The 26,671-nt window shown below is 44.3% G+C and overlaps 1 protein-coding gene across 3 annotated transcripts in view; it reads right to left on the bottom strand.

Annotated features, from left to right (window-relative positions):
• The window catches only part of FOXM1 (forkhead box M1), a 60,533-nt gene extending 34,248 nt beyond the window's left edge, over window positions 1-26,285 (bottom strand). For 2 of the 3 annotated variants that reach the window (XM_089500259.1, XM_089500260.1), the window contains exons 1-3: window positions 26,136-26,285; window positions 9,401-9,963; window positions 30-175 (exon numbers count right to left, since the gene is read on the bottom strand). In XM_089500259.1, the coding sequence (XP_089356385.1) occupies window positions 30-175; window positions 9,401-9,917 (663 nt within the window). In that variant the 5' untranslated portion in view covers window positions 9,918-9,963; window positions 26,136-26,285. Of the gene's footprint in view, window positions 1-29; window positions 176-6,355; window positions 6,370-9,400; window positions 9,964-26,135 lie in introns of those variants that run through there. The other variant, XM_089500261.1, reaches the window with a different exon arrangement.
• Between the last annotated feature and the right edge of the window lie 386 nt (window positions 26,286-26,671).

The following is a 26,671-nucleotide window of genomic DNA, read 5'->3' as shown; positions in this document are numbered from 1 at the left end:
GGCACTGTTTGACTATGAAATTTGCTCACCTTAATTGTTTTGTGCTTTGGGGTTTGGTTCTCCTTCTCCGTTTCTTTTTTCACACCGCACGGACTCAGTTCACTGGAGCTCATCTTGCCCAGCCACTGGATATTAGTCAAACTGTTATCCAGGCTGCAACTTGTCTCCCCACTGCCTATATGGACACAAACGCATAGTTCTCATTCTGTAAACTGAGATCCGCAAGAAGTGGTTCTAGGCATTGCTATGAGCAGAGATCCAGTATCTTGGAGATAAGTGGTCCTACAGTGAAGTTTGGGCAGAACCACCTTATAGACTTAAGTTGAAGCCCTTCAAACCAGAACTTCATGGATGCACAAACTACTCAGTCTTATTCATAGCTAAGTCTGCCAGCATTTTACCGGCTCTGTTCCTGTGCTACAAAGAACAGTATGGCAGACAGAAATTTAGCAAATGACGTTTTTCCTATTATTTACATGACAGGAAACTCACCTGCTTAAATTCTGCATTTCACTAATCTGGTGCCCTTTACAAACACAAATAGAATAACGTCATTAATAGAAAACATTACATGAGATAAGGATTACCTCATTCTATTTCCTAACAAAACTTAGCTTTAACTTTTGGCATTTTTGAGAGAATATCATGAGTGAGCCTGAAACAGGCAGAACCCTTCTTATTAGCAATTTAAAATCCAGTCAAGTTTCATAACATAACAGAACATTTCATTTCACAGAAGTAATCATCACATATACACCCTTTTCTCCCCCCCCCCCTCTCTTTCTCTCCCATCATAACATTCTGACAAAATTAAAACATCAGGTAGGGAGAGGTTGGAACTTTGCTTTGCAGTAGGCCCAACAGCTGCTAAGACAGGCATAGAGACAATTTTGTAAGTCTAGCACTGGGGAAGGCAGGTCTAAGTTATCTAATCACAAAGTGCTCAGAGATAGTCAGATATGGGCAAGATTAAAAGTCAGTGGCTAACATATCTGCTAAAAATTGGCTATCATAGTTAAGAAAAACTTTTATAATTCTCAAGAATGACAGGTCCCCCCACTCTTACCCTGGAAAATGCCCTGCCTACAACATTCAAAATAGTTTGGAAAGTTACTTTGAAAACTGACTGGTTACAGTTACAGATTAATTCAAAGGAGATTTGCCAGCGCCTTCCTTATAAATTGAAAGAGTTTAACTTGCCCAAGATAATTTACTGCTGTTTTCATGGCTGAACAATATTTCAGACCTTGGTCTGCCAGAGTCCTGATTCAATGCCCAGAGTGTTACATCATGCTGGTTCTTATGGTACACACGTAGGAAGTTTATCTTGATGTCTGAGAACCAACCATTGAGGTGAGGGAGGAAAATTTAAGATCTATGATTCCTCATGACATGACCTTTGCACTGGACCTAGCCCTCTCCCATTTCTGAGCAGACACCTAGAGCGATGGAGTTAATGCCCGTGAGCAGTATGGATAGTGAACAGGACTAGAGAGTTGTTCCTGCGAGAACAGTGAATTACAGTCTGCTCCACAGGATCCTGCTGAAAATCTGGGTGATTCTCTGGAGAAAAATAAATCAGATTTTCCTATATATGATAATGCCATAAAAGATATGGGAAGAACAACTAGAAACATATTTAATACAAAGATAAGGCAAAAATTAGAATATGAATATTATATGGCATGTGTAAAGTACAAAATTAAAATCTATATGCCCCAGAACAATTTCAGCTCACAAAGTTGTCTTCAGTATTTGCATAGAAAATGACATAGGGCTGGTACAGATGGCATAAAAAGCTGGCATAAAGCCAGCTTGGGGCGTGGCGTATGCACGATGCACATCCCCAGCTGGCTTGATAGGCTGTTTCAGGGTGCTCCAGCAGTGCAGCATTCACATGCCAAATGCTACAGCAGCACCGTAAAGCCACGGTGGAGTGGGAAAAGCCGGCTTTTTGCCAGCTCAAAAAGGAGCAGCCTTTTACTGCTTCTTTTTGGACCAGCAAAAAGGCAGATTAGGGACGTGGACTGCCGCTGCCATGGCCCCAACCAAATTCTCTCAGGGGTGGCTTCAAGCTGCCCCTTTGGGGTGGTCTGCTTCACCCCATAGACAATAGTTACGGTCAAATTCTAAAAGACTGGTGAAATGCCATCTGAAAATTCTATTAGTCAACCAGGCTATAAAACCCAAATGTAGAGGTTGGCCAGAAGACTGAAAAACCTGGTGTCAAGGCAAACCTTTGCACTGGACCTCTTTAGTAAATCTTATGGCCATCACAAACCATTTGATTTTGGGGCAAGGTTCTGGGCCAGCATATAGAAACAAACGTTGGGTACTTACCGTGACACGTTAGTTTCCAGCAGACGAGGGTCCGGTCATCTTGTAATCTGGGTTATGTACCTCCCATTTGCTCCTGTAGGCAGGGACAAAAGAAGACCGGCCCCTATATAGGGAGGGACTAACCCCTCTGGGCCTCAGTCAATGACAAGCCAAGCGAAGCAGGATAAAATAACTGACCTTTAATAGGCAATCATAAGGAACAGCTTAAAACTAAACATGATAAGGGCCGTCCCGTGAGACCGGTCCCAAATGGCTTGACAACAAGCAACAATAAACCAGCAAAAACCAGCGAACCAGAAGTAGAGGAAGGGTCAAGCAACAGGTCGCGCTGAGCCGCAGGGGCACCGAGGGTGGGCAGGATGACAGGACCCTCGTCTGCTGGAAACTAACGTGTCACGGTAAGTACCCAACGTTTGTTTTCCCAGCAGAGAGGGTCCTGTCCTCCTGTAATCTGGGATTTACAAAAGCCCTCACCCCTAGGGAGGGACGGTGCCTAGTCGGAGCCTGCGGACTCAGCGACCACCTGCTGGAGGACCCTTCTGCCAAAGGCCGCCTCGGCGGACTGAAACACGTCCAATTTGTAGTGTCTCACAAAGGTAGAGGAGGACTTCCAAGTAGCCGCCCTACAGATCTCGGCAATCGGGGCATTAGTAAATAGGGCGGCCGACGTAGACGCACTCCTGGTGGACTGTGCCATAATGCCTTCAGGGGGGAGAGGCCTAAAGCCCTATAAGCCTCGACAATACAAGCCCTGATCCATCTGCTCAGGGTGGACACCGAGACCTTACGTCCTGAAGAGCCTTGACGAAAAGAGACAAACAAGGCCTCGGAAGATCTAAAGGGTTCTGTTCTCTTAAGATAGACCTTAAGGGCCCTCCGCACGTCAAGCATGTGCCAGCACTTCTCCAAGTCCCTTTGGGGGTTGGGGCAAAAGGAAGGCAACAGAATGTCCTGAGAGACATGGAAGGGTGAATTGACTTTCGGGAGGAAGGTGGGGTCCGGGCGCAGGCACACCGAATCTGGCCTGAAGATGCACAAGTCCTTGCGGACTGACAGGGCCCCCAGTTCCGACTGAAGGTAGCCTCGTAGATGCGGTTGGTAGATGGTCGTCTAGTGGCCAGGATGGAATCTATGACCTCTGTAGAGTATCCACACCGGCGTAGCATGAGGCGTTCAGCCTCCAGGCGTGAAGGTTCAGCCACTGAGGGTCGGGGTGGAAGATCTGACCCTGGCTCAGGAGGTCTCGGCGGTGTGGTAGGGTCAAGCTGGCTGATGCCATAGTCTGGACCTCGGAGAACCAAGGGCGTCTGGGCCACGCTGGAGCCACCAGTATCATCTTGATCCTTTCTCTCCTGATCTTGGCCAACAGTCTGGGCAGCAGAGGCAGAGGTGGGAAGGCGTAAGCCAGCTCGTCTGGCCACTCTAGGTTGAGAGCGTCCACTGCCTCGGCCCCTTCTGTCTGGAAACGTGACACGAACCTGGGCAGTTTGGCGTTTATCGGGGAGGCGAACATGTCTATCTGCGGCTGGCCTAGCAGGCGAGATATCAGACGGAACACCTCGGGATGGAGTTCCCATTCGCCCTGGTCGACATCTGTCCGGCTCAGCCAATCGGCCATCGTGTTGAGTTTGCCTTGTAGGTGTTCTGCCTCGATGGAGACCAGGTGCTTTTCTGCCCAGAGGAATAGAAGGCGCGACTCGGTCATCAGATCCTTTGACCTCGTGCCGCCCTCGCGGTTGATGTGAGCTTTTGTCGTCGTGTTGTCCGTCCTGATCAGGACTGACCTGTTGAGGATTGACTGGTGGAAGGACAGTAGGGCCAGCCTCACTGCCCTCAGCTCTAGTCTGTTGATGGACATGGCCTGTTCCTCGAGGGACCACCTCCCCTGTGCCATCTGGAGTCCGCAGTGGGCTCCCCAACCCCTCAGGCTCGCGTCGGTGGTGATCTGGACCATCTCCTGGCTCCAGATCAGTCGTCCCTTGAGGACTGCCGGCGATCTCCACCACTGGAGGGAGTCGCGCACCTGTGGGGTCACCGTGATCCTGAGGTTGGACCTGGTGGCTATGGCCTCCTGGTAAGGTAGGAGCAGCCATTGAAGGGGTCTTGAGTGGAACCTGGCCCATGGCACACAGTCTCTCGCTGCCACCATGAGGCCCTGAAGATGGGCCAACAGGGAAATCTTGGCTCTGGGGCAGGCCAGGACCTGACCGACTGCCCTGAGGATGGCTTGGACCCTCTCCGGAGTGAGAGCGATGATCCCCTTTGTAGTGTCGAGCTGCGTCCCCAGGTGATGGATCTGGTGGGCCGGCTCGGTGGAACTCTTGTCGAGGTTCACCAGGAAACCGTGGTCCTCTAGTGAGCGAAGAATCAGGCGGACATCCGAGCGACCCTGCTGAAGCATCGGGGACCTTATCAGGAGGTCGTCGAGGTAAGGGTAGACATGAAGACCCTGTGTCCTCCAGTGAGACACCAGGGCGACGAGGACCTTGGTAAACACCCTCGGAGTTGACGCCAAGCCGAAGGGCAAGGCCCTGTATTGGTAGTGATGGTCGTCGTAGGCGAACCTGAGGTATCGTCGATGACTGGGGTGAACAAGGATGTGGAAATAGGCATCGCGCAAGTCCAGTGACGAGAGAAAGTCTCTGGGCTGAAGTGCCTCCAGTATCGAGTTGAGGGTCTCCATTTGAAACTTCTTGTAGGTTATACAGGAATTTAGGCCCTTTAAGTTTAAAATAGTCCTCCATTTTCCATTCTTCTTTGGGACCAAGAAGAAAGTGGAGTAGCAACCTGTGAACCATTGTGAGCTCACAACCTCCTCTATGGCCCCCAAACGGAGCAAGTCTCTGATGGCTTCCAGCAGGAGAGCATGTTTGGCTGAGTTCTTTGACCTTGGAGATGGGATGAATCTTTCTCAAGGACGCCGGCAAAATTCTATCCAGTATCCCGATCGTAGGGTGTCCAGCACCCACCGGTCCTGGGTGGACTGTTCCCAGACCGACACAAAGTCTCTCAGCCTGCCTCCCACTGGAGGCGCCCCATCATTGTTGTTGTTGTTGTTGTTTGCGGGGTCCCCTGTTGCCTCCGGACTGGCCTCTCTGGTGGAAGGGCAGCCGGGGCTATCTGGGCTGTTGTCTATTGTCACCCCAGCGCTGGCCGAAAGGTCTGGCGTCCCTGGATTGGGAGAAGGAGGCGGGGGAGGAGGAGGGGAAAGGTCTGGAGGGACGAAAAAACTGCTTTCTAGATCTAGGCCTGGCCCTGTTGTCCGACCTGCGACCCCCTGGTAATGTTTTCTTTTTATCCTTGTCCTCCACCAGAACCTGGTCGAGTGACTCTCCAAATAATTTAGCCCCAAGGAAGGGAGTGAAGGCCAAATTGTGTTTCGACTTTGCATCTACGTTCCAATTTTTCAACCAGAGCTGGCGGCGCACGGTGACCGCCGCTGCCTGGGCCCTGGCGCAGAATTGGACTGAGTCTAAGGTCGCGTCGGCCGTGTAGGCTGAGGCCAGGGCGATCTTGTTGAGGCCCTGTTTGAGATGTGGTTTGTGGGGGGGCACCTCTTGGAGGAGTTCCCGCGCCCATGACAGGGAGGCTCTGGCCACTATGGAGGCTGCCGCTGCCGCCCTAATTGCCACAGACATAGCCTCATGGGCCTTTTTAAGGGCTGTCTCTGCTTTTTTGTCCTCTGGGATTTTGAGGGTGTCCTCCCCGTCCTTGCAGAAGACGGCGGAGGACACGAGAGCCGACACAGGGGCATCAACGACCGGGATCTGTAGCTTATTCATCACGGCAGAGGGAAAGCTATATAGTTTTTTGATAGAGTTGGGCAACGGGCCCGATGTGGCCGGCCTGTTCCATTCAGCCCTGATGACCTCCATGAGGTTAGCCGGGCATGGGATCTCAGCCAAGACCGGGGTGGGCACAGGGAACAGTCCCTCCCCTACCCTGGGCAACTCGGAGTCCTGGAGGGGCCTGGCCTCCGCTGGGGGGGCAATGGCCAGGGTCTTTAGGGTCTTACCTAACAGTCTAGGGAAGTCCTCGGCCCTGAACAGGCGCGCTGAGGTCACCGGGGGCTCAGACTCCTGAGCCTCCTCTTCACCTGAAAGTTCGCCCTCCTCCTAGTCATCCCTGGCTTCGGCCTCATCTTCCGCGTCCTCATCCAGGTCGGAGAGGACCGGACTGGCCTGAGGGAGGCGGCGGGGCGCCCGTCTGTGTCTCTTGCGGGGGGGCTTGTATCCGGCCTCGACCTCGGAGTCAGAGAGGGAGGCCTCATCATCGTCCCTGGGCCGCTTGTGGGCGGCTGACCCTGCATCGTCCTGGAGTGCAGGGCGCTTCTCGGCAGCATCGCGGCTGCGGCGGGGCAGGAGGGAGCGGACTGGGCGCTCCCAAGATGGCGCCTCCCAGGGCCACCACTAAGATGGCGGCCCCCATGGACCTGATCAAGATGGCCGCCGGCCCCCACGTGGTCAAAATGGCGGCGCCCATCGGGCCAACCAAGATGGCGGCCCCCATCAGGCCGTACAAGATGGCGCCCGCCATCCGCCGGCTCGCGCGCCCCTCCCCGGAGCAACGGGGGCGCGGAGGAGCAAACCGCCTCAGCGGCCAGGTCGAGCTGGGGCTTGGCCTGCAGGGCGTCAGGACCACCGGTCAGGCGCTGGAGGCGCTGCCAGCCGGCCCCCAGGTCGGAGGGCCATGTGAGGAGGCCCGAGGAAACCGCGGGCGGGAAAGGGAGGGAGGCCAGGGAGAGGCCGGCTCCTGGGGCTGCCCGCAGGTGGGCACTCTCCGCAGCGGCAGAGGCTCCATACTGGTCCCTGGCCGGCAGGGACTCGGAGGAGGGGGGGCTGCGGCAGCCCCTAAAACATGGGGCAGGGGCGCGGGGCCGGGGGGGTCCCCAGTCTGCCCTCCAGGAGGGAGGCTACCCACCCCCAGGAGGCTCGCGGCTTCTCGGGCGAAGATGGCCCTAACAAACTCACCAAGCTCCCGGACCACGCTCGCCTCATGGAGGCTGGGGGTCGACGGGGCCTCTTCCAGGCCTTGGGGACCACCATGGCCCGGGCGGAAGGAGGGGGCCTGTTCGGAGCCCCCCGGGACCGAGGTCCGAGGAGGCAGGGCCCCATGCTCTACCTCTGTCGCCGGCTCCCCTGGGGAGGCCGGCAAACCCTGCACTGGGGAAGCCCTTCCCTGGGGAGGCCCTTCACCCGTGAACCTAGGGTCCTCTGCCATAGCCCACCACCGAGAGGAGGGAGAGGCAGGGAAGAGGGAGCAAGGAGAGGCAGGAGAAGGGACAAACTGACCGCTTCGGCGAAAGAAGAAACGACTTCGCTGGCTGAAGGAGTTGACCTGCTCGGAGCGTAGGCAGGAACAAGACTGAGGCCCAGAGGGGTTAGTCCCTCCCTATATAGGGGCCGGTCTTCTTTTGTCCCTGCCTACAGGAGCAAATGGGAGGTACATAACCCAGATTACAGGAGGACAGGACCCTCTCTGCTGGGAAAGTAATTCAGCACTTACAAAGAAAATATTTTTGTAGAGAGATGTACAGTGGGAGCTCAGTATCCGTGGACTTGTCATCTGTGGAATTAAGCATCTGCGGACAGCAAGCCCATGCTGTCCCCAAAGGTGACACATGCACATGGCCATGCCACCATTAGGCCCAGCCATCATTGTCCCTAATGGTGGTGCATACACATGGCTGCACCATCATTAGGGACAACCTCTGTTGTCCCCAATGGTGGTGCATACATTGGCCCCGCCACCATAAGAGTCAATGAGACCTGAGGTTTTTTGTCCCTAATGGTGGCATGGCCACGTGTACATGCTACCATTGGGGACAATGGAACTTGAGATCCTGTGGATTTGGGGTCTCACTATATTGATTATTTGGAAACATCACGCAAAGGCATATTGTGATAAGAATAGTTTGGGAATCTTTCCCACCCCACCCCCAAAATTAATGGGAATCTTATTACCCTTTCTAGTAGATCTTTCACTAAAAATGTTTAGGAGAGAAAAATAGCTTATTTTAATAGATATTTTGATAAAACATTAGTTTTAATGGTGATTTTAATTTAATTAATTTTTCTAGAAACAAAAGTAGATTGAAGTAAAAACCAACGAGTCTTTAGTATTTCTTTCAGAACTGAAAAATGAAGAGACAGAATCGCTGATTCATGAAACTCAAACAGGGATGTGTTTAAAAAACAAACAAAAACCCTTTCATTACCTGTAGTCAAAATAAAAAAATAATAAAAAAGCAACCTATGATGATTCTGATAACTCTGACTTTAGAACAACTTTATAGAATAAGGAAGGGCAAGTGCCATCTTTGACAAACAGTTTTGCCTATTCTGTTGTATTCCACAAACATCCAATGCAGACATGATTTTAAAAGAAAAATAAAACTCGAAGCACACTCATTCTTATACTCCAAAAGGCTTGTACTTAGAATGTGTGAAATAAGCATTATCTGGGAATTCATCTCCTGGAATTCTGCTTGTTTATCTATGCTAATCAGGGCATGCCTCCTGATTAGAAGGAGGCAAGCCCAGGCCAGTAATTCATGTAATGGGCAGTTCCCTTCATAGATGGGTGCTTTAGTCTTCATCAGTCTTGAATTATTTCTTGTAACACATCAGAGGTTCTTTCAAGGGCTGCTAGTGTCCCCTTGTACAGTTTTGTTTTCACAGTGGACCTTTGTTATACGCTGGGGTTTGGTTCCAAGATTCCCTGGGTATAAAAAAATCCATGTATGATCAAGTCCCATTAAATATAATGACATAGCAAAATGGTGTCCCATATAAAAAATGGAAAATCAATGTTTGATATTTGAAATTTATACTTTTTTTGAACATTTTCAAACCTTGGATGCTTGAATCCGTGTATAAAAAATCCATGCATAAGAAGGGCTGACTGTACTATTAAACATTTGATTTCTCTCACTCCATGTACCAGAATTTTGCACTGGACTACTCAAGAGCTTCTGTTTTCAAGCACTGAGGTTTTCTGCTCCCAAGGACACACTTCCAAGACAAAATTTACATTTTTCACCATGAAAATGTCTACATACCATTTCCATCCTGTTCTTGTCCTCCCACCGACAGTGACTCCGAGGCACAAGAGACTGACTCTTCTATTGTTGCAGAACTTTCCCCACTGCACTTGTCCACTCTCTGTGCGACATTACTGGCAATGACGTGCTGATCTTCAGTTTGAACTGCTCTTAAATCCATCTGGGGATTCCTGCTCTCACCACTGATGAGAATAAACTTGTTAGGCCCATTATCACCAGATTTTTTTCCTCTAGTCATCAAAGCCTCAAGGATACTTTGGATATCTGCATTGGCAGGAACAGCTACCACCTGTGTATTTGACATGGTGGGATGGTCAATGATCTTAATTCCTGGAAACACTCTCTGAATTACATGCTCCTGTCTGTTTGTATCATGTACATCAGTTTTTGCTAGTTCCTGCTCAGGGGATCCTTTACTTGGTTCATCTCTTCCTTGGCTGACAGATGAATCAGTGTGAGAGAGAGACAATTTCCGTCTCTTGAGAATCAGGGGTCTATGTGGGCTGCTCTTCATCCTTGACCAGTGCAGTCGATCTCCATCAAGAAGAGAAGAATGTATCCTACATAACACAAAGAAGAGCATTACAATCCAACTATGAGAACACAGGACATATTATTGCGAGGGAGCTTCTTGAAAGTAAGATACTTATTTTTCTGCATTCTAATGCAGGAATCATATTTTTAGCAAGTGTAAGCAGTAAAATATCATAGACGGTATTTATTATTTATTTATTCTATATTCCCATCTTTCTCGCCACATGGTAAGGGGGAGGGCACATAATATAAGTTGAAACAATGACCAATATCAAAACATTGTACAGTCAAAACAATGACTAATGCAAAGTTTAAAAGTTTAAAAATTAATTATTTAAAACATGAACGTAGTTAAAATAATAATGATGATAAAAATGGAGCACCTCCAGATTATAAGACCTTCTCAATGGACACTTAACAATCAAACGTCTGGATAAACAAAAAGGTTTTCATCTGGTGGCGGAAAGAGGACAGAGAGGGGCCCAACCTAATCTCTATGGATTGGAATTCCACAGCCTGGGAGTAGCCACCAAAAAGTTTTTCTCCTGTGTTCCATGAAACATGCCAGTGATGCTGGTGGGATCAAGAGAAACCCCCCCCCCCCCAAGATTTTTAAAACTTAGGCAGGCTCATTTAGGAGATACAGACTTTTAGATAATCTGGATCCAAGTCATAGAGGGCTTTATAGGTTGTAACTAACACTTTGAATTGTACCCAGAAATGAACTGGTAGCCACTGGAGCTGTTTCAACATTATACATTCCCTGCAATGTTTGTCAAAAGTCTAGCCACAACTTTATGGATCCTCTGAAGTTTCCAAAGGCAGTCCCACATAGAATGTGTTATAGTAATCCAAATGGGATAAATGAATGAATGTTTCACTGTGTCCAGATCTGACATTTCCAGACACAAGTGCAAATGAATAACTAGCTTTAACTATGCAAATACACTCCTGGCTACTGCTAAGACCTGGGCATCTTGCTCTCACCTGAATCCAAGAGCATGCCCAAGCTACAACCCTGAGATTTAAGATAATTTAAGATCTGGCAGTTCCCTCACTTGTTTAGCAGACAATTTCATTGTCCAGATGGTGGAAAAAGCAACTAGGGAATCAACTGTTTTAAATCTGATCCTAACCAACAGGGGTGACCTGGTTATAGGGTGCAAGTGTCAGGATTCTTAGGTGGCAGTGATCACACACCCCTGGGAGTTTGTTACACAGTAAAAAGACAGAGCCAAGCATACCCAGACATGCAATTCGGGTAATGATAACTGTGATGGTGATAAGCATAACAAAGCAGAAGCAAAGACTGAAACTGACGCTGAACACTATAGCTCAGGAAAACTGAGCTCCTGTGGATAGCAAAATCTGTGGATGCTCAATTCCCATTAAATACACTGGCCTAGTAAAATGGTATTCGTTATATAAAATGGCAAAATCAAGGTTTGCTTTGGGGAATTTTTTTTTTTTTAAATATTTTCAAGCTGTGGATATGTGAATTGGTGTATAAAAAAACCATGGATATGGAGGGCTGACTATACTGTTAAAATCAGTGTATGAAGTTATATGTTCATATATAGGAATGAACGGAGGGAAAGATTCCAAACTAGAGGTGATGAATGTGAGATAAATAATTATAGCCGAATTGATAAATAACAAAAGAGGTTGATGTAAATTTTATTTGGCAAAATTTGATAATTAGCTAATTTAGAGGTGGAATAAACTAATCTTTTTTCCTTTTCTTTTTGGTGTAAAGATACAGATAATAAAGAAGAGCATTAGAAAAATTAAAATTGGACTTTATATTCAACAAAAGCAAGATAGGTGGTAGGAGTGTAAATAAGGATTTCTGATAATTTTTAGATTATAATATATAAACTTAAGTGGAAATAAAAATGCAAGCTACAAAGTGACTATTTGTTTTCTTTTTATTATTAACCTTACTGAATGTAATCTGACTATATTACTATGTTAATTAATGATAAAAAACTAAACTAACAATGTGAATGGAGCTTGGAAACAAACTAAATTAAACTGGTCCTTTAGAATCTTATATCCTTGCAGGTTTCTTATAACCACAAATTTATTCCCTGGAAGATTTTAGCTTGCAGCATCTCACTATTCCTAATAAAGTGTAATTACCATATATACTCCACTATAAGTCGACCTTGTGTATGAATTGAGGATAGATTTTTGGGGCCAGAATTATGGTTTTTGATATGACCCATGGATAGGTTGAGGGTAAAATTTAGGAGCATGTAACAAAAGATGTAAAGAATGAAGCAAAGGGAAACAGTGCTAAAGAACTTTCAAAATTCAAGCAGACATCACTGTTTCTGCTCACACTAAAAGCTGGATGGATGAGAGAACAGAGGAGAGTCAGTGCTTCCAGGACAGATTAAGCTCTTGTCTTTCACCAGAGGCTAGTTCCCCCCCCCCTTTTTTTTTTTTTTTTGGCTAAGAGTTAGAGTATGGTACTTACATTGACTGTGGATAAGTCAAATCAGGTTTTTGGAGTCAATTTTTGATTTAAATTTTAAGACTTTTATATATACAGTATACCCACCAGGTAATGATGCAATCATATGATTGAAGATGTTTATTTAACTACCTTATTTGTTGACAATTAAAAAAAACGTATGACCTTGTAAGTGAGTAAAACTTGTCATAAGCCCAAATATTAGACAGAGAAAGAGTGCAATAAAACCATAGCAACCAAGCTATCCCCATTTTTTTAATGGATGCAATTCCATGCTGCTCGTTTTTTCTATTTTACCATGGTAGTCAATTATGTCCCACATGACACTTCACAGTAGTAATTTTCAAACTTAAAAGCTTCCTGCAAATGTCTTTGCATGGGTCTCTACATGAACATGACCAATTCTTGGTTCATGTAAAATTCTGACTAGGCATGTTTCACTTTGCAGTATTTCTATATGACCAGAAAGAGTGTACCTTAGAATACATCTAACCTTCCAGGAGACATGAATGGCAAGTGGAGATCAGTAGTGGTGAGCAAATGCAGCCACTGTTGGTTGTTTTCTAGAGGAACATTACAGTTTCTATGACCAGCTTGAATTCTACTGCCTAGTATAATTGGGAGGAATTCTTGAAATAAAATATGGAGTAGAAGAAACCTTTTCCTGACCGTCATCCATCAGAAAATACAAGCCATTCTTCAAAAATTTGTACAACTGCTTCTTGCAGTCTTTAACTGGGGACCCTACAGATACAGTCTCGTCTCTTCTCCCTTCTGGGAGTCACTCCCCACAGTTGCAGATGACAGAGTAATTACTAACAGCATTGTCTCACAGATACAGCCCCAAAACGTACAGATGAATCTTATCTCATCAAGATCCTCTATGACAGATGCAGCCAGTCTTGGCCTCTCCGTAGCTGTTACAAGGGTCAACTAGTAGTAATTCCCAACATCCCATGGAGGTTATAGTTACTGTTTCTTCTGTATCAATAACCAGGACAGGAGCTTTTCTGTATCACATGAAACAGTACATGAAACTGGGTTAAACCTCTTCACATTAAAAATCAGATATACTTTCCTCATCTTGTAGACGTATATTGGGGAGGAGTTAGTGACTTCATAAAATCATTAACATACAGTATGCCTCTTCATCTTGATGATGAAGCAAGAGTCCTAGGTAATAGTGACGGTAAGATTTTCTTATCAGTCTTACCAGTTTACAGAACAGTATTTTTTTTCCTGAACTGCCCATTCATGATCTACAAATGCTGTAATTTTCAGTTTGTTAAAAAACATTACATGAAAAAATTTATGATGAAGTCATAATTATTTTTAAGGGGTAAGGTGCAACTGAGAGTCAACATCGTATAATAACTTTGGACTATAGCACTGGAGACAGGGTTCAAATTCCTGCTTGACCATGGGCACCTACTGAGTGACCTTGGGTAAATCACATTCACTTAGCCTCAGGGGAAAGCAAAGGCAAAAGCCCCCTTGAACAAATCTTGCCAAGAAAAACCTGTGATAGGCTTGCCATAATTGGAAATGACTTGAAGGCACACAACAGCAACAAGATGCAACTCAGTGAAAATTCCCCTATTCATGCTTCTTTGGAAGAATTGGAGCAGCAACAAACAAACATTACTTGAATGCTCTCCACATTTCAGCAGGCCTTTTGTAGTACTGTAGAAGTGTATCCTCCTATTTTAGCTTTACGGCTATACAACATTGCTCTTCCATGAATTCATTTAACAAAAATACTAGCTACCTTTGAGAATGGTTGTATAAGTTCAGAGCTCTGCTAGTAACCCAAGTTAATCAAATGATAAGGAATAATCTACAGAGAAATATTCCTTTTGCAATATGGATATTTTAATTGGGAATTAAAAGGACATGAAAGAAGCTTTAAGAAAATGGTTTGTTGAAGTTCTTCCTTTGGAAGGGTCATGAACAGACTGACAGCTATTGCAAAGACAACGATTCAAGTGAGTATGAGATGTCACACGGCAGTAATAAATGAATAAATGCAGCTAAAAATAAATCCTCTCTGGTAAATACTGCTACCCTTCTAGTGTCAAGCATTCCGTCACTGGATACACTAACAGCTATGAAAAATGAAATTAAACTTGCAGTTGCAGAGGTAATTTTTCCTTTACAGAGATACCTCAGCTTTGACAGCTAAAATAGTATTGTAGACTCCAATAATATAGCTCCTCAGCAAAGACTGAAAACCAAAACCTCTCAGGAATTGAAAGAATTAATGTAGTTCCACAAGATAATCTCATTGAACTTGAAAACCACAGCTGCAGATGTAATTTAAGCTTGTGAGGGGTCCGAGGCAACACAGCAAAATGACATGCTTTCTTTTTTTTAATGAAATGGCTGTCAGATATTTGATAGTATGTGCATTGTTCAATCTCAGCCAGACCACCATCAAGGAAAGGGTCTTGGGCTAAAAAAATATTATTGTCAAATTTCTAAGGTTCCCTAAGAAAATCTTTCAAGCCTTAACCAAACAACCCAATCTACAATGCATGGGCCCAGAAATTCTATGACAAAGCAAAGCATTTAAGGAAACCATAGACATGTTAAGACCAGAAAACACATGCTACTGATGGGGATTCCCACTGAAATTTATGTTTAGTGTCTAGGATAAATCCTATGTAGTCAAAACACCAGCTAAGGATTTGCTAGAGATTTTCGATTCACAGGCTCATCAAATACCCCTAATATTACCAAGAAGTTTTAACCTGAACTTTAGGAATCTACAATATCTGATGAGTGTCTCCTCTGGTTATTACATAAAGAAAAGTGCCTGTTGTCATCGGGATGGAGCCTGATTGCCATTTTGTCACTTTCTTTCTGTCACTTTCCTCTGCCATTTTCTTCTCTATCATAAAATCATAGAGTTGGAAGAGACCTCAAGGGCCATCCAGTCCAACCCCCTGCCATGCAGGAACTCTCAATGAAGCATACCCGACAGATGGCCATCCAGCCTCTGTTTAAAGACCTTCAAGGAGGGAGACTCCATCAATCTCCGAGGGAGTGTTTTCCATTGTCGAATAGCCCTTACTGTTAGGAACTTCCTCTTAATGATGAGGTGGAATCTCTTTTCCTGTAGCTTGCATCCATTGCTCCGGGTCCTAGTCTCTGGAGCAGCAGAAAACAAGCTTGCTCCCTCCTCAATATGGGTTCGGGCTGGTCAACCAATTACAAATCCATGTAACAGTTGCCTTGTCTAGCCCACATTTTACAAGCTTGGTTGCAAGAATGTCATGGGGAACCTTGTCAAAGGCCTTACTGAAATAAAGATATACTATATCCGCAGCATTCCCTTCCTCTACGAAGCTGTTAATTTTATAAAAAAAAAAAAAAGATATCAGATTTGTCTGGCATGACTTGTTTCTCTGAAACCAATGTTGACTTTTTGTGATTATGGCATTGCTTTCTAGATGTTCACAGACTCTCTGTTTAATGATCTGCTCCAGAATCTTTCCTGTTATTGATGTCTGACTAACTGGACGATAATTGCAGGGATCTTCTTTTTTCCCCTTTTTGAAGATGGGGAAAATGTTTGCCCTCCTCCAGTTCTCCAGGAGTTCTCAAAGATTATTGCCAGTGGCTCCGATATTACATTTGCCAGTTCTTTTAATACCCTTGGATGTAGTTCATCTGGTCCTGGTATTCCAGATATAACCAGGTATTCCTATACTATCTCTTTACTTATTTTGTGTTGAAATGCCCCTATTCTCTGCTCTATTATCCTCAGGTTGAGCACCCTTTGCCTTTTCTGAGAAGATTGAGAAGGTACTGAGTATCCTCTCTCTTTTTATTCCAGTAACCTTTCACACTATTCTTACTAACAGAATAAAGCCACAAGATCTAAAATAAAATGCTTAGTTTTAAATTGACATTACACAGTTGGCCCTCCTTATCCACGGATTTTTTTTATCCACGGCTTGAAAATATTCCAAAACAGTATAAATTCCAAATAACAAACTTTGATTTTCCATTTTATATAAGGGGCATCATTTTATTATGCCATTGTATTTAATGATACTTGAGCATCCACGGATTTTGTTATCCACAGGGATTCCTGGAACCAAACCTCCATCAGATAATAAAGGCCCACTGTATTTATTTTTTCTTTGTTTATACATCTCAATGTTGTTAATTTATAAATAAATGATGGGGTAGTAGATACGTGATTAACAGCTTCACCTCCAACTTTACCATCCATTCAGATGTCTGTACTTTCAGACCAGGCACAGAAGAACACTTCTCTCAAATCCATTTAAAGGTTTTGTTCCAGTTAAGTGTTCTAATGTTATGGTTAGACGTTTCAGTGCCTCGCAATACCATGTCTACTGTAATGAAACTGTTTTATATCAAAAATCTTATAATGTAAAATGTTAAAATTCAGTCTGTGACGAGTTCCCTAGAATTGTTTCGTATAATATAAATGTGTCCATTATAGGCAAGACATGGTATACAGTGGTAAAATATCTGAAAGCCCTTAAACTAGATATAGTTTCTCTTCAGGAAACACACCTATGCAAGAATGTAAAAAATAGCTTTAAAACGTGCATATTTTCCAGTTCACTTCTGTGCTGGGATTCCCTCAAAAAGCAATGGGATAGTTTTATTATTCTCAAACTTTTTCCACTCGACAAAAAGACCCTAAAGGTCACTTTGTGCCCAAACAGGCAGGCCAAAATAAAGCTGCTTCAGGTCACTTTGGAGGTATGCTGTTTAAATGATGCATGCATCCTAAGAGGCCAGAAGCCACTCCAAAGCCATGCTCGAGCCCTAAGGACTGGAGTGCAACTTTGACGCAGCTTCTGGCCTTTTAAGATATGTGTGTCATTTAAACAGCAAGCCTCCAAAGTGACCCAAAGCAGCTTTATTTTGGCCTGTCTGTTCGGACCCTTTATATTCATTAGGGGACAAATTGAAGGGAAATATATCACTATAGGAAACTACTATGCTCCTGACACTGGACAGCTTGAATCCTTTAAGGATATGTTTAAGGCAGTAGAGAATTTTGTTCAGGGAGATCTGATAATGAGAGACGACTCCAATCTTGTACTCAGTCTTAACTCAAACAAATCTTCAATTGGGGGAAAAAATAAACTGGCAAAATCTAGAATCATGGAGTTGGAAGAGACCTCAAGGGCAATCAGGTCCAACCCTCTCCTAGAAGGAATACACAAGTCTCATAGCCCTTCAGTCTCAAGAAGGGGACAAAACAAGGCTGTTCTTTGTCTCCCATGTTGTATGCATTGGCCGTTCAACTGCTAGCAAACTTTATTAGATCAGACAAATGGCTGACAGGAGTAAATATCAAAAACAGTATTGTAATAGGAATTTATTTGTATTTCTATTTTATTTCTAACAAATCCAACACATTCTGTACCTGCACTGCAATCAATTCTGACATGGTTTTGAAAGGACAGTGCACATATGCTGGAAGCCGCACTGGAAAGACTTCTCCCACGCCCCGGAAGAAGCAATGGGGTGCGCCGGGTGCGTGCCATGGGAACAAGCCCCATTATTTCTAATGGGGCTTGAGTTTACGCATTTTTTCCCTTATGTGGCAGGGTCCAGAAAGGATCCCCGCATAAGGGACGGGCCAACTGCACTCTGGCTTTAAGATAAATACCAAATTTAAATTATTTTGTATCAGTGTCTGTAAATCCAATTAAAAATTGCTTCAGCAACAAACAAGAGTAGAAATCAGTCATTCAGACTTCAAATATCTGGGCATTATGCTAATGTAATAGATTGGAACCAACTAATTAGAAGAAATTATCTACAGGTTTTTCACCAATTAATACAAAAATTAAATAAGTTTGCTTCAATTTGGTACCTGTTTATTGTATACACAATATTTGAAACCTTGTAATTTGAACCTCCAGATCAGCACCTGAGCTTTTGGACTAACTCATTTTAATTATTCACAACAGAAGAATGGATAAACACACAGTATATTTAGACTTGCAGATACTAAATTAATACATAATTCTTGCCATAGAGTTGAGTTTTATATTGTTAATTTCTTCCATGTACATTGTTCTTCCCATTTCATTTATTTTTTCCTCTCTATGTAATTTTGTTAACATTTGAATTTTTTTTAAAAAACATGAATACTATGAAAGGACCTCAAATAATTTTTTTCTTAAACACCAAGCATGGATCTAAAATAGAGGCAGCAGACTTAGCTGTATACTTGACACCTCCGAATTTATTAGTGCTGGCTAATTAAAGAAACAGTCATTTTAGGGTCAAAAGCATAAGTGGCAAAACTACAACTGACCTGGAGTTATTTATCTCTTTCTTCAATCATTTTATCTCCCACTTCTGGTTTACTGTAACCTTCCAAATTAATTATTGGAGATGTTGCTATTTGAATGTAATCTCTGGAAATTAAAATCAACTGCTCAGGAAAAGTAACTACATGTGATAATATCAGCAAATACCTAGTGTAGTTAGCACACACTGTTGAGAAAGAGAGACAGTGTAGCAAATGCCAAAGTCCATAATATCTTACTATTGATCCTCTGAGGAAGTTGTACTGAGCTCCACTGTAACAGAAAGGCAGACCTGTTCCCAGGAGTTAAAAGTAACCATTTGTGATGGGTAGGATTATTTTGCAAGGAGGACTGAGAAGAACCAAGAGCACTTTATAAAGCAAAATTCCACACTAGTGCCATAGGTAGAGTGCTACCATTGAAGCTTGGTCAGCATATTTGGCAATGGCTCAGCCAAGAAATGTTATAAAAGTCTATTGCTGATTTTAATTAATCTGATGCACTGTTTTTAATTAAAGGAGCTGAGTCTCTCAGCTTGCCTACCATAGTTAAAAAAACAGCTTTGCTTGCTTACATGTAAAATTGTACCAATACTGGATGATGGGGTATGTAGTTATAGGTTAATTGCTAAGGCTGTTGCTTACGTTCCTTTGGTAGTTAACAAGAAGATGGGAAAAGGAGAGGAGGCTGTGATGGGAGCTTCCATGTCAGCCTCATGAGAAGCTGTGGTATATGGTAAAAAGAGGGGTGGTCATGGCAAAGAGGGAGAAGTGAGTGTGTTGATTTTATGGGCAAATGGGGTATCAGCCAGCTCAAAATTTGAATTACTATATGATTTAATTATGATGTGTTAACTGCTTTTCAGTCCGGACAACATATGTCTGCTGGAAATATCTTTGGTTCCTGAATAAAGTTTTCTGATTCATTACTGAAGCTTGAGTTTCTGAACTGAAGTAATCCTGTACATGACAGGAGCATGTCTGGCAGACTGGAAGACAAAGCAATACAAGGAGAGGAAGGAACAGATGAATATCATCTTCTCCATTTTGCCAGAGGGATTCACCTTCTGGAGCAGAATCATAGAATCATAGAGTTGGAAGAGACCCCCAAGGGTCATCCAGTCCAACCCCCTGCCATACAGGAAATCACAATCAAAGCATCCCTGACAGATGGCCATCCAGCCTCTGCTTAAAGACCTCCACGGAAGGAGACTCCACCACTCTCCGAGGGAGTGTGCTCCACTGTCTAAGAGCCCTTACTGTCAGGAAGTTCCTCCTAATGTTGAGGTGGAATCTCTTTTCCTGCAGCTATGTTCACATAGACAAGGAAACTTTTCACCTGTGGGAGGTTATGTCTGAATATAATCCAATGTGTTTATGAAACTTTCACGCAGACTCCTTTACCTGCTATCACAAGATTGATATATTAGCCAAGACAATTTCACTGTCGACAAAGTGTAAAGTATTAGCTAACTTTTTTGTTTGCTGTTAGCAGAGGGTCTGTGCAATACTGCATATCACTGTTTTTGTTGCTGATAGAGGAATTTGTGTGATATTGGCAGAGGTCAATTCTTTGCTTACATAGATTTTTCTGATATTGGCACCTACTTTCTTGGCATTAACAGGTGGCTGGACAAGTTCATTTTCTATTTATCCCATTGTCAAAAGCTCTAATAGTAAAGGGTTTTCTCTAATGTTTAGGAGGAATCCCATTTTCTTGCAAGTTGAATCCATTGGTTTGTGTTCTAGCCTCTGGAGAGGCAGACAAAAAGCTCACTTGATCTTCTATATGACATTCCTTTAGATATTTAAAGATGGTTATCATGTTACCTCTCAGTCTTCTCTTCTCCAACATACCCAGTTCCATAAGCCATTTCTCATAAGACTTGGTTCCCAGACCTTTCACTATCTTGGTCACTCTTCCTTCTCTGGACGCATTCCACCTGCTAATATTCTCTTCCTCCTCTTATGTATTTTGGGCCATGTACTCTGCTAGAACACATGCTCTAAGACGGAGGGGCTACTGTTGGAAGAGAGTACTGAGTAGAAGTGAATCACTGGTTTTACTGGGAGTGGAGCTAGCTGCCAGTAGCTTTATAAGGCTGTCTTCAATCTATGTAAGCTGGTGAACAGGGACAAAACTCAGGGGCTGAGTTTTGCTTACAGCAATGATATACAGTTGGCCCTCTGTATCCATGGATTTTTTTATTTATGGATTCAACCACCCACAGTTTGAAAATGTTAGCAAAAAATAAAATCTAAAAGCAAACTTTGATATTGTCATTTTATATAAGGGACACCGTTTTACTACCCCATTATATTTAATGGACTTGAGCATCCATGGATTTTAGTATCCACAGGATGTCTCGGAACCAAACCCCAGTGGATACCCAGGGCCCACTGTAATATTAGAATTGTATTCCATTCCAGTACATGACCAATCTAAATTCAAGACATTAGGGGGAACTTTCTGATAGTAAGAGCTGTTCGACAGTGGTAGTGTAGTGGGGTCTCGTAGTGTAGTGGGGTCCCCTTCCTTGAGATCTTTAAACAACCAGAAAGAAGAAAGTGAACAAAATTTGGCTACCAGTCCTGAGGAATAGCAAAATAAGGACTCAGGGAAACAATTCAGAATCAGGAGCTTTCCCAGCAAATAATGATCACCAGTTAGCAGACATTAATCCTCCTTTGCATTAGCCTCCCAGCCTGAGGCCAGCCATCAACACAGAACAATACACATGCAAATCACTCCTGCACTCCCAGGCTCACACAGTATATATACACCCAATTTTTCCAGGCAAAGCGTTCTCTGAAGATGCCAGCCACTGATGCTGGCGAAACGTCAGGAAGAAACTTTTATGGAACATGGCCATATAGCCTGGAAAACCCACAAAAAACTATAGAGGCTGGATGGTCATCTATTGGAGATGCTTTGATTGAGAGTTCCTGCATGGCAGAGGATTGGACAGGATGGCCCTTGTGGTCTCTTCCAACTCTACAGTTCTATGATTCTATGTCTGTGACAAAATCGAAAGCCTTCACCATCTTGGAACTTCAATACTTGAAGAAAAATTCCACATATATGCCTGCTTGAGAGGTTCCTCTGTATCTCACCAACAGTCTCAATAAAGTGTTTAGGAATAGCACAGAGAGACTTTTTTGATATGGCTGCCTGGCTACTGAATGGCTAGAGATGCAAAATTTCTGGAAATTCTGAAGCCATGGAAGAAAAAAAAAAAACCAGGGTTGTTTTTTTCTAGAAAAAAAGGACAGTTTGGGAAAAAAAGTAATATTAGGGTCCAAAAAGACAGGCCAAAGTAAAGCTGCCTCGGGTCACTTTGGAGGTATGGTGTTTAAATGCTGCATGCGTCCTAAGAGTCCAAAAGCAGTGCAAATGTCACGGTCCAGTCCTAAGGACTGGAGCGCAGCTTCTAGCCTCTTAAGATGCATGCGTCATTTAAACAGCGTACCTCCAAAGTGACCTGAAGCAGCTTTATTTTGGCCTTTCTGTTTGGGCCCATTAGTCTTCTTTGGAGTTTTGCTTGTAAAGCAACTTTTCTCCTTTACAAGCAAAAATTGCATTATATATAATTTGGCTCAGGATAAAAGTATAACATTTTAAAACAGTAAAAGTACAGTGTTTTAAGAAAATTGAATTTACTTTTTTAAACAATATTTTTCTTACAACTAGAACCACAAGGTCTTGAACTGTAAGGAGCCCCTGGACTATAAATTAATATCTGATTTTGCCAGCTTATAAAGCGAACAAAACAAAACAAACCCCATTAAAAGCAGGATAAAAAATTGACAGTAACAAAACAAAGAAAATTATTTTGTCTCTTCTATCAAACAGACATATAAAGCACATATTCTTATTTAAAAAATGGGAAAAGAAACCAATGTCAGGAATGGCAATATTGTGAGTTGGAAGAGTGTTAGATTACTCTAAGACCAGAGTTTGACTTCCTACTCAGCCATGGAAACCCACTGGGTGACCTTGGATGAGTCACACACTCACAGCCCAGAAAGCCCTTAGGGTTGCCACAAGTAAGAAAAGACTAGAAGGCACAACAACAAATTCCTGAAAAGTAGCCAAAAAGAGGACCAACATAGTGTAATGGTTTGAGTGTTGGATTAGGACACTGGGAGACCAGGGTTTAAATCCTGACTTGGCCATGGAAACTCTTTCAGCCTCAGAGGATGACAATGGCAAACACCTTTGGAAGAAACTTGCCAAGAAAACCCTATCAAAAGGTTGCCATAAGTTGGAAATGACTTGAAGGCACATAGCAACAAGTCCTAAAAACACCAGATCCTGTCTGATTTTGGAAGCTAAGCAGGATCAGCCCTGGTGAGTATTTAGATGGGTGACCATCCACAAATACCAGGAAGGCAAAAGACAAACCCACTTTGAACAAGTCTAGCCAAGAAACCCCTATGACAGGTTTGCCTCAGGGTCACCATGGCCTGTTACAGACTGCCAAAATAAAGCTGCTTCGGGTCTCTTTGGAGGTATGCTATTTAAATGATGCATGGGTCCTAAGAGTCCGGAGGTTGCGCCAAAGCCACACTCCATTCCTAAGCACTGGAGTGCAGGTTTGGTGCAGCTTCCAGATTCTTAGGGTGCATGCATCATTTAAACAGCATACCTCCAAAGAGACCCGAAGCAGCTTTATTTTGGCAATCTGTGGCCTGTTACAGACTGCCAAAATAAAGCTGCTTCGGGTCTCTTTGGAGGTATGCTATTTAAATGATGCATGGGTCCTAAGAGTCTGGAGGTCGCACCAAAGCCACACTCCATTCCTAAGCACTGGAGTGCAGGTTTGGTGCAGCTTCCAGATTCTTAGGGTGCATGCATCATTCAAACAGCATACCTCCAAAGAGACCCGAAGCAGCTTTATTTTGGCAGTCTGTAACAAGCCTGTAACAGGCCCATAAGTTGGAAATGATTTGAAAGCACACAACAAGGCTATATTTCAGAGGAAGTAACTGACAAATCCACCTGAGTATTGTGAGGAACTGCCTGTGAAATGTATAGGGTCGCCATAAATTGACAGGTAATTTGAAGGCACATATACACACACAAGCAAAAAGCCACTTCTGGTTTTACCTTCCAAATTTTTGGAGCGAGTTTGGGGTATAGAAGATGGTAAAATGTGGTTTGGGGTGATTTTTTTTGCCTGAAAAATATAAAGGGGCTGCTGATGGGATTTGGGAGCCCATTAAAAATGTTGGGGGGCACACTTCATCAACCCTGCTGCATGGCTTACTGTGATACTGTAGCTGAACTACATTGTAGGTCTCCTCTGCAGAAATAAGTCCCTCTCAGGTTGCATCTGCACTGCAGAAATCATGCAGTTTGACCCCTCTTTAACTGTCATGGCTCAGTGCTATGGAATCCTGGGATCTGTAGTTTGTTGTCACCAGAGCTCTCTGACAGAGAAGACTCAATATCTCACAAAACTACAAATGCTATAATTCCATAGCATGGGACTGTTGCACTTAAAATGGGGTCAAACTGGATTATTTCTGCAATGCAGATATAGCCCAAGTTCAAAAGGACTATTTCTAAGATATCTCCATAATGTTTTGTCCAAAGTGCTTGAGACTCAGTGGGTCTCTACAGAAATTAAGCACAGCTGAGAAATAGAAAGAAAACTAAAATACTTGTTGTGTGCTTTCAAGTCATTTCCAATTTATGGTGACCCCCAATCATGGGATTTTCTTGGCAAATTTCTTCAGAGGTGGGTTTGCCATGGTCATCCTGAGGCTGAGAGAGTGTGACTTGTCCAAGGTATGTGCCTTTAAAATAGCGGTTCCTAGGAAGCGCCTCTGACATTTCACTTGAAGCCTTTTAAAGGGAACAATAATTTTTCTGGAAGTTTAGACCACAATATTTTTACATTTAGAGATCAGCAAGGGCAGCGCTTTGATCTGAACTTGAAAGCTAGATCCGCACTGATGAAATAATCCAGTTTAACTACCCTAGCTCAAGGAATTCTGGGAATTGTTTGCCCTGGTGGCACAGTGATTAAATGTCAGTACTGCAGCCACTCACTCATAAGCCACAAGGTTGTGAGTTTAATCCCAGCCAGGGGCTCAGGGTCGACTCAGACTGGCATCCTTCCAAGGTCGCTAAAATGAGTACCCAGATTGTTGGGGGCAATTGGCTTACACTTTGTAAACTGCTTAGGGAGTGTTTAAGTGCACTGATAAGAGGTGTAGAGATGTACTTCTTATTGCTATTTGTTGTGGCTCCAGAGCATAGCCGAACTGGCTCCAGGTGGCTTCCTAACTGGCTTCGTATAGTGCTGTTCTTCAGAGATGCCACCCCAAAGCCGCCATAATGGAAGAGTGCCTAGTGATGGAAATGGGAAAGGGAAATTGAGGCAGGCAGGCCTTTCTCGCCACAAAGAAAGAGAGGGCAGTTTACTATAGACAGAAAGGGATCTTAACTCCTAATCCTAGCACCCTTGTAATAAGTGCCCTGCTCCTCTTCAGTCTCTCCCCAGAACCTCAGAGCCAGCCTGGCCCAGTGGCTTGAGCGTTGGGCTACCACTCTGGAGACCAGGGTTCAAATCCTGGCTCAGCCACGGAAACCCACTGGCTGACCTTGGACAAAGCACACACCCTCAGCCTCAGAGGATGGCAATGGCAAACCCCCTCAGAGCAAATCTGGCCAAGAAAACCCCTTCACAGGGAGGCCATGAATCAGAAATGACTTGAAGACACACAACCATCACAGCAATGACATAGGCTACGTCCACGCTGCAGAAATAATCCGGTTTGATACTGCTTTAACTGCCATGCTGTGGTAGAATGGTAAAAATAAATTTACTTGCTCAGAAGTTAAAATGATAGTGCTAAAATGAGAGCAAAAGTTGTTATTCCAGGTCATGTCAAATGTTCTGTTTTGGAATGTTAACAATTTGGAAATGGCTCCTAACTTAAAATTTTAACCCAAATAAAAGGAAGTGCTGCGTAAACAGTTTAAGGACTGAGAAACAAAAAATATAGATAAACGATTGATTGACGTGGGGTAGAGACGTATGCTAGGATATCCAGTTAATATACAGGGGTGTTAATGTTTAAATCAGTGTCACCAATGAAAATGTGATTTGTAGTTTCTTTCGTTCAAAATACTATAAAAACTTGGTCTCAGAATTTGGAATATGAATTTCCTCTAGGAACAATGCTGCAGCTAAATAAGCTATGTTTCCTTTCCAATCGACTCCTTGGTCTCCCTGCTGATTTCTGGTTAAAATTCAGGTTTTAAAACAATCATTAACAATGCCCCGATGCTATGCCCGCCAAACTCGGCTCCTAAGCGTGGCTGGGTCCTTCTGGCCCCGTCTCCTTGCCAGTCCCAGCCAGCCCCCCTCGCCAGAGCCCCTTCCCGCCTCTCTCACCGGTGGCTGGGGCGGCAGAGTCGTCGGTGGGCTCCAGGGCCGGAAGGCCCACCCTTTCCCCGGCCAGGGAGGAAGCGGAGGGCCGGCCGCCAGTCCTCCGCTCAGGGTCAGTGCCGCCGTCTCCTTTCGGTGGTTTGAATTTGGCGCCCGGCAGGGATGTACGGCCCACGTGACAGCATCGGCCAATCAGCTGCTCCTACAGGCGCCGCCCGTTCCATGTCGCGGAAGAGCAGTCAGGAGGAGAAAAAAGGGACGGGGCCTCAAAGGGGGAGGAACGAAGGGGATAGGGGCGTGGCATTGGAGCTGCCACTCAATACACTTCTTCCTCTGCTGGGGAAGCCTTTCTCTCCATTCTGTAGCCGAGTCTGTTGAGGGGCAAAGAGGCTCGGGATTAGTGTCTGCGCGCAAGACGTCAGGGTGCCAGTCGACTCACGGAGACCTCCCCTCTGTTTCCTCAGGCGAGGAAAACTCAGTGGTGGCTTGGTACTCATTGGCAGTCTCCCGTCTCAGTGCAGCTCTATGGTCGACTTCCAGCA

Source organism: Sceloporus occidentalis, unplaced genomic scaffold (assembly GCF_023333645.1).
Source record: "Sceloporus occidentalis isolate IW3139 unplaced genomic scaffold, rSceOcc1.0.p SCAF_150, whole genome shotgun sequence".
Lineage (NCBI taxonomy): Eukaryota > Metazoa > Chordata > Lepidosauria > Squamata > Phrynosomatidae > Sceloporus > Sceloporus occidentalis.
The sequence above is the reverse complement of the archived record's forward strand: the minus strand, read 5'-3'. Positions and strand labels throughout refer to the sequence as shown.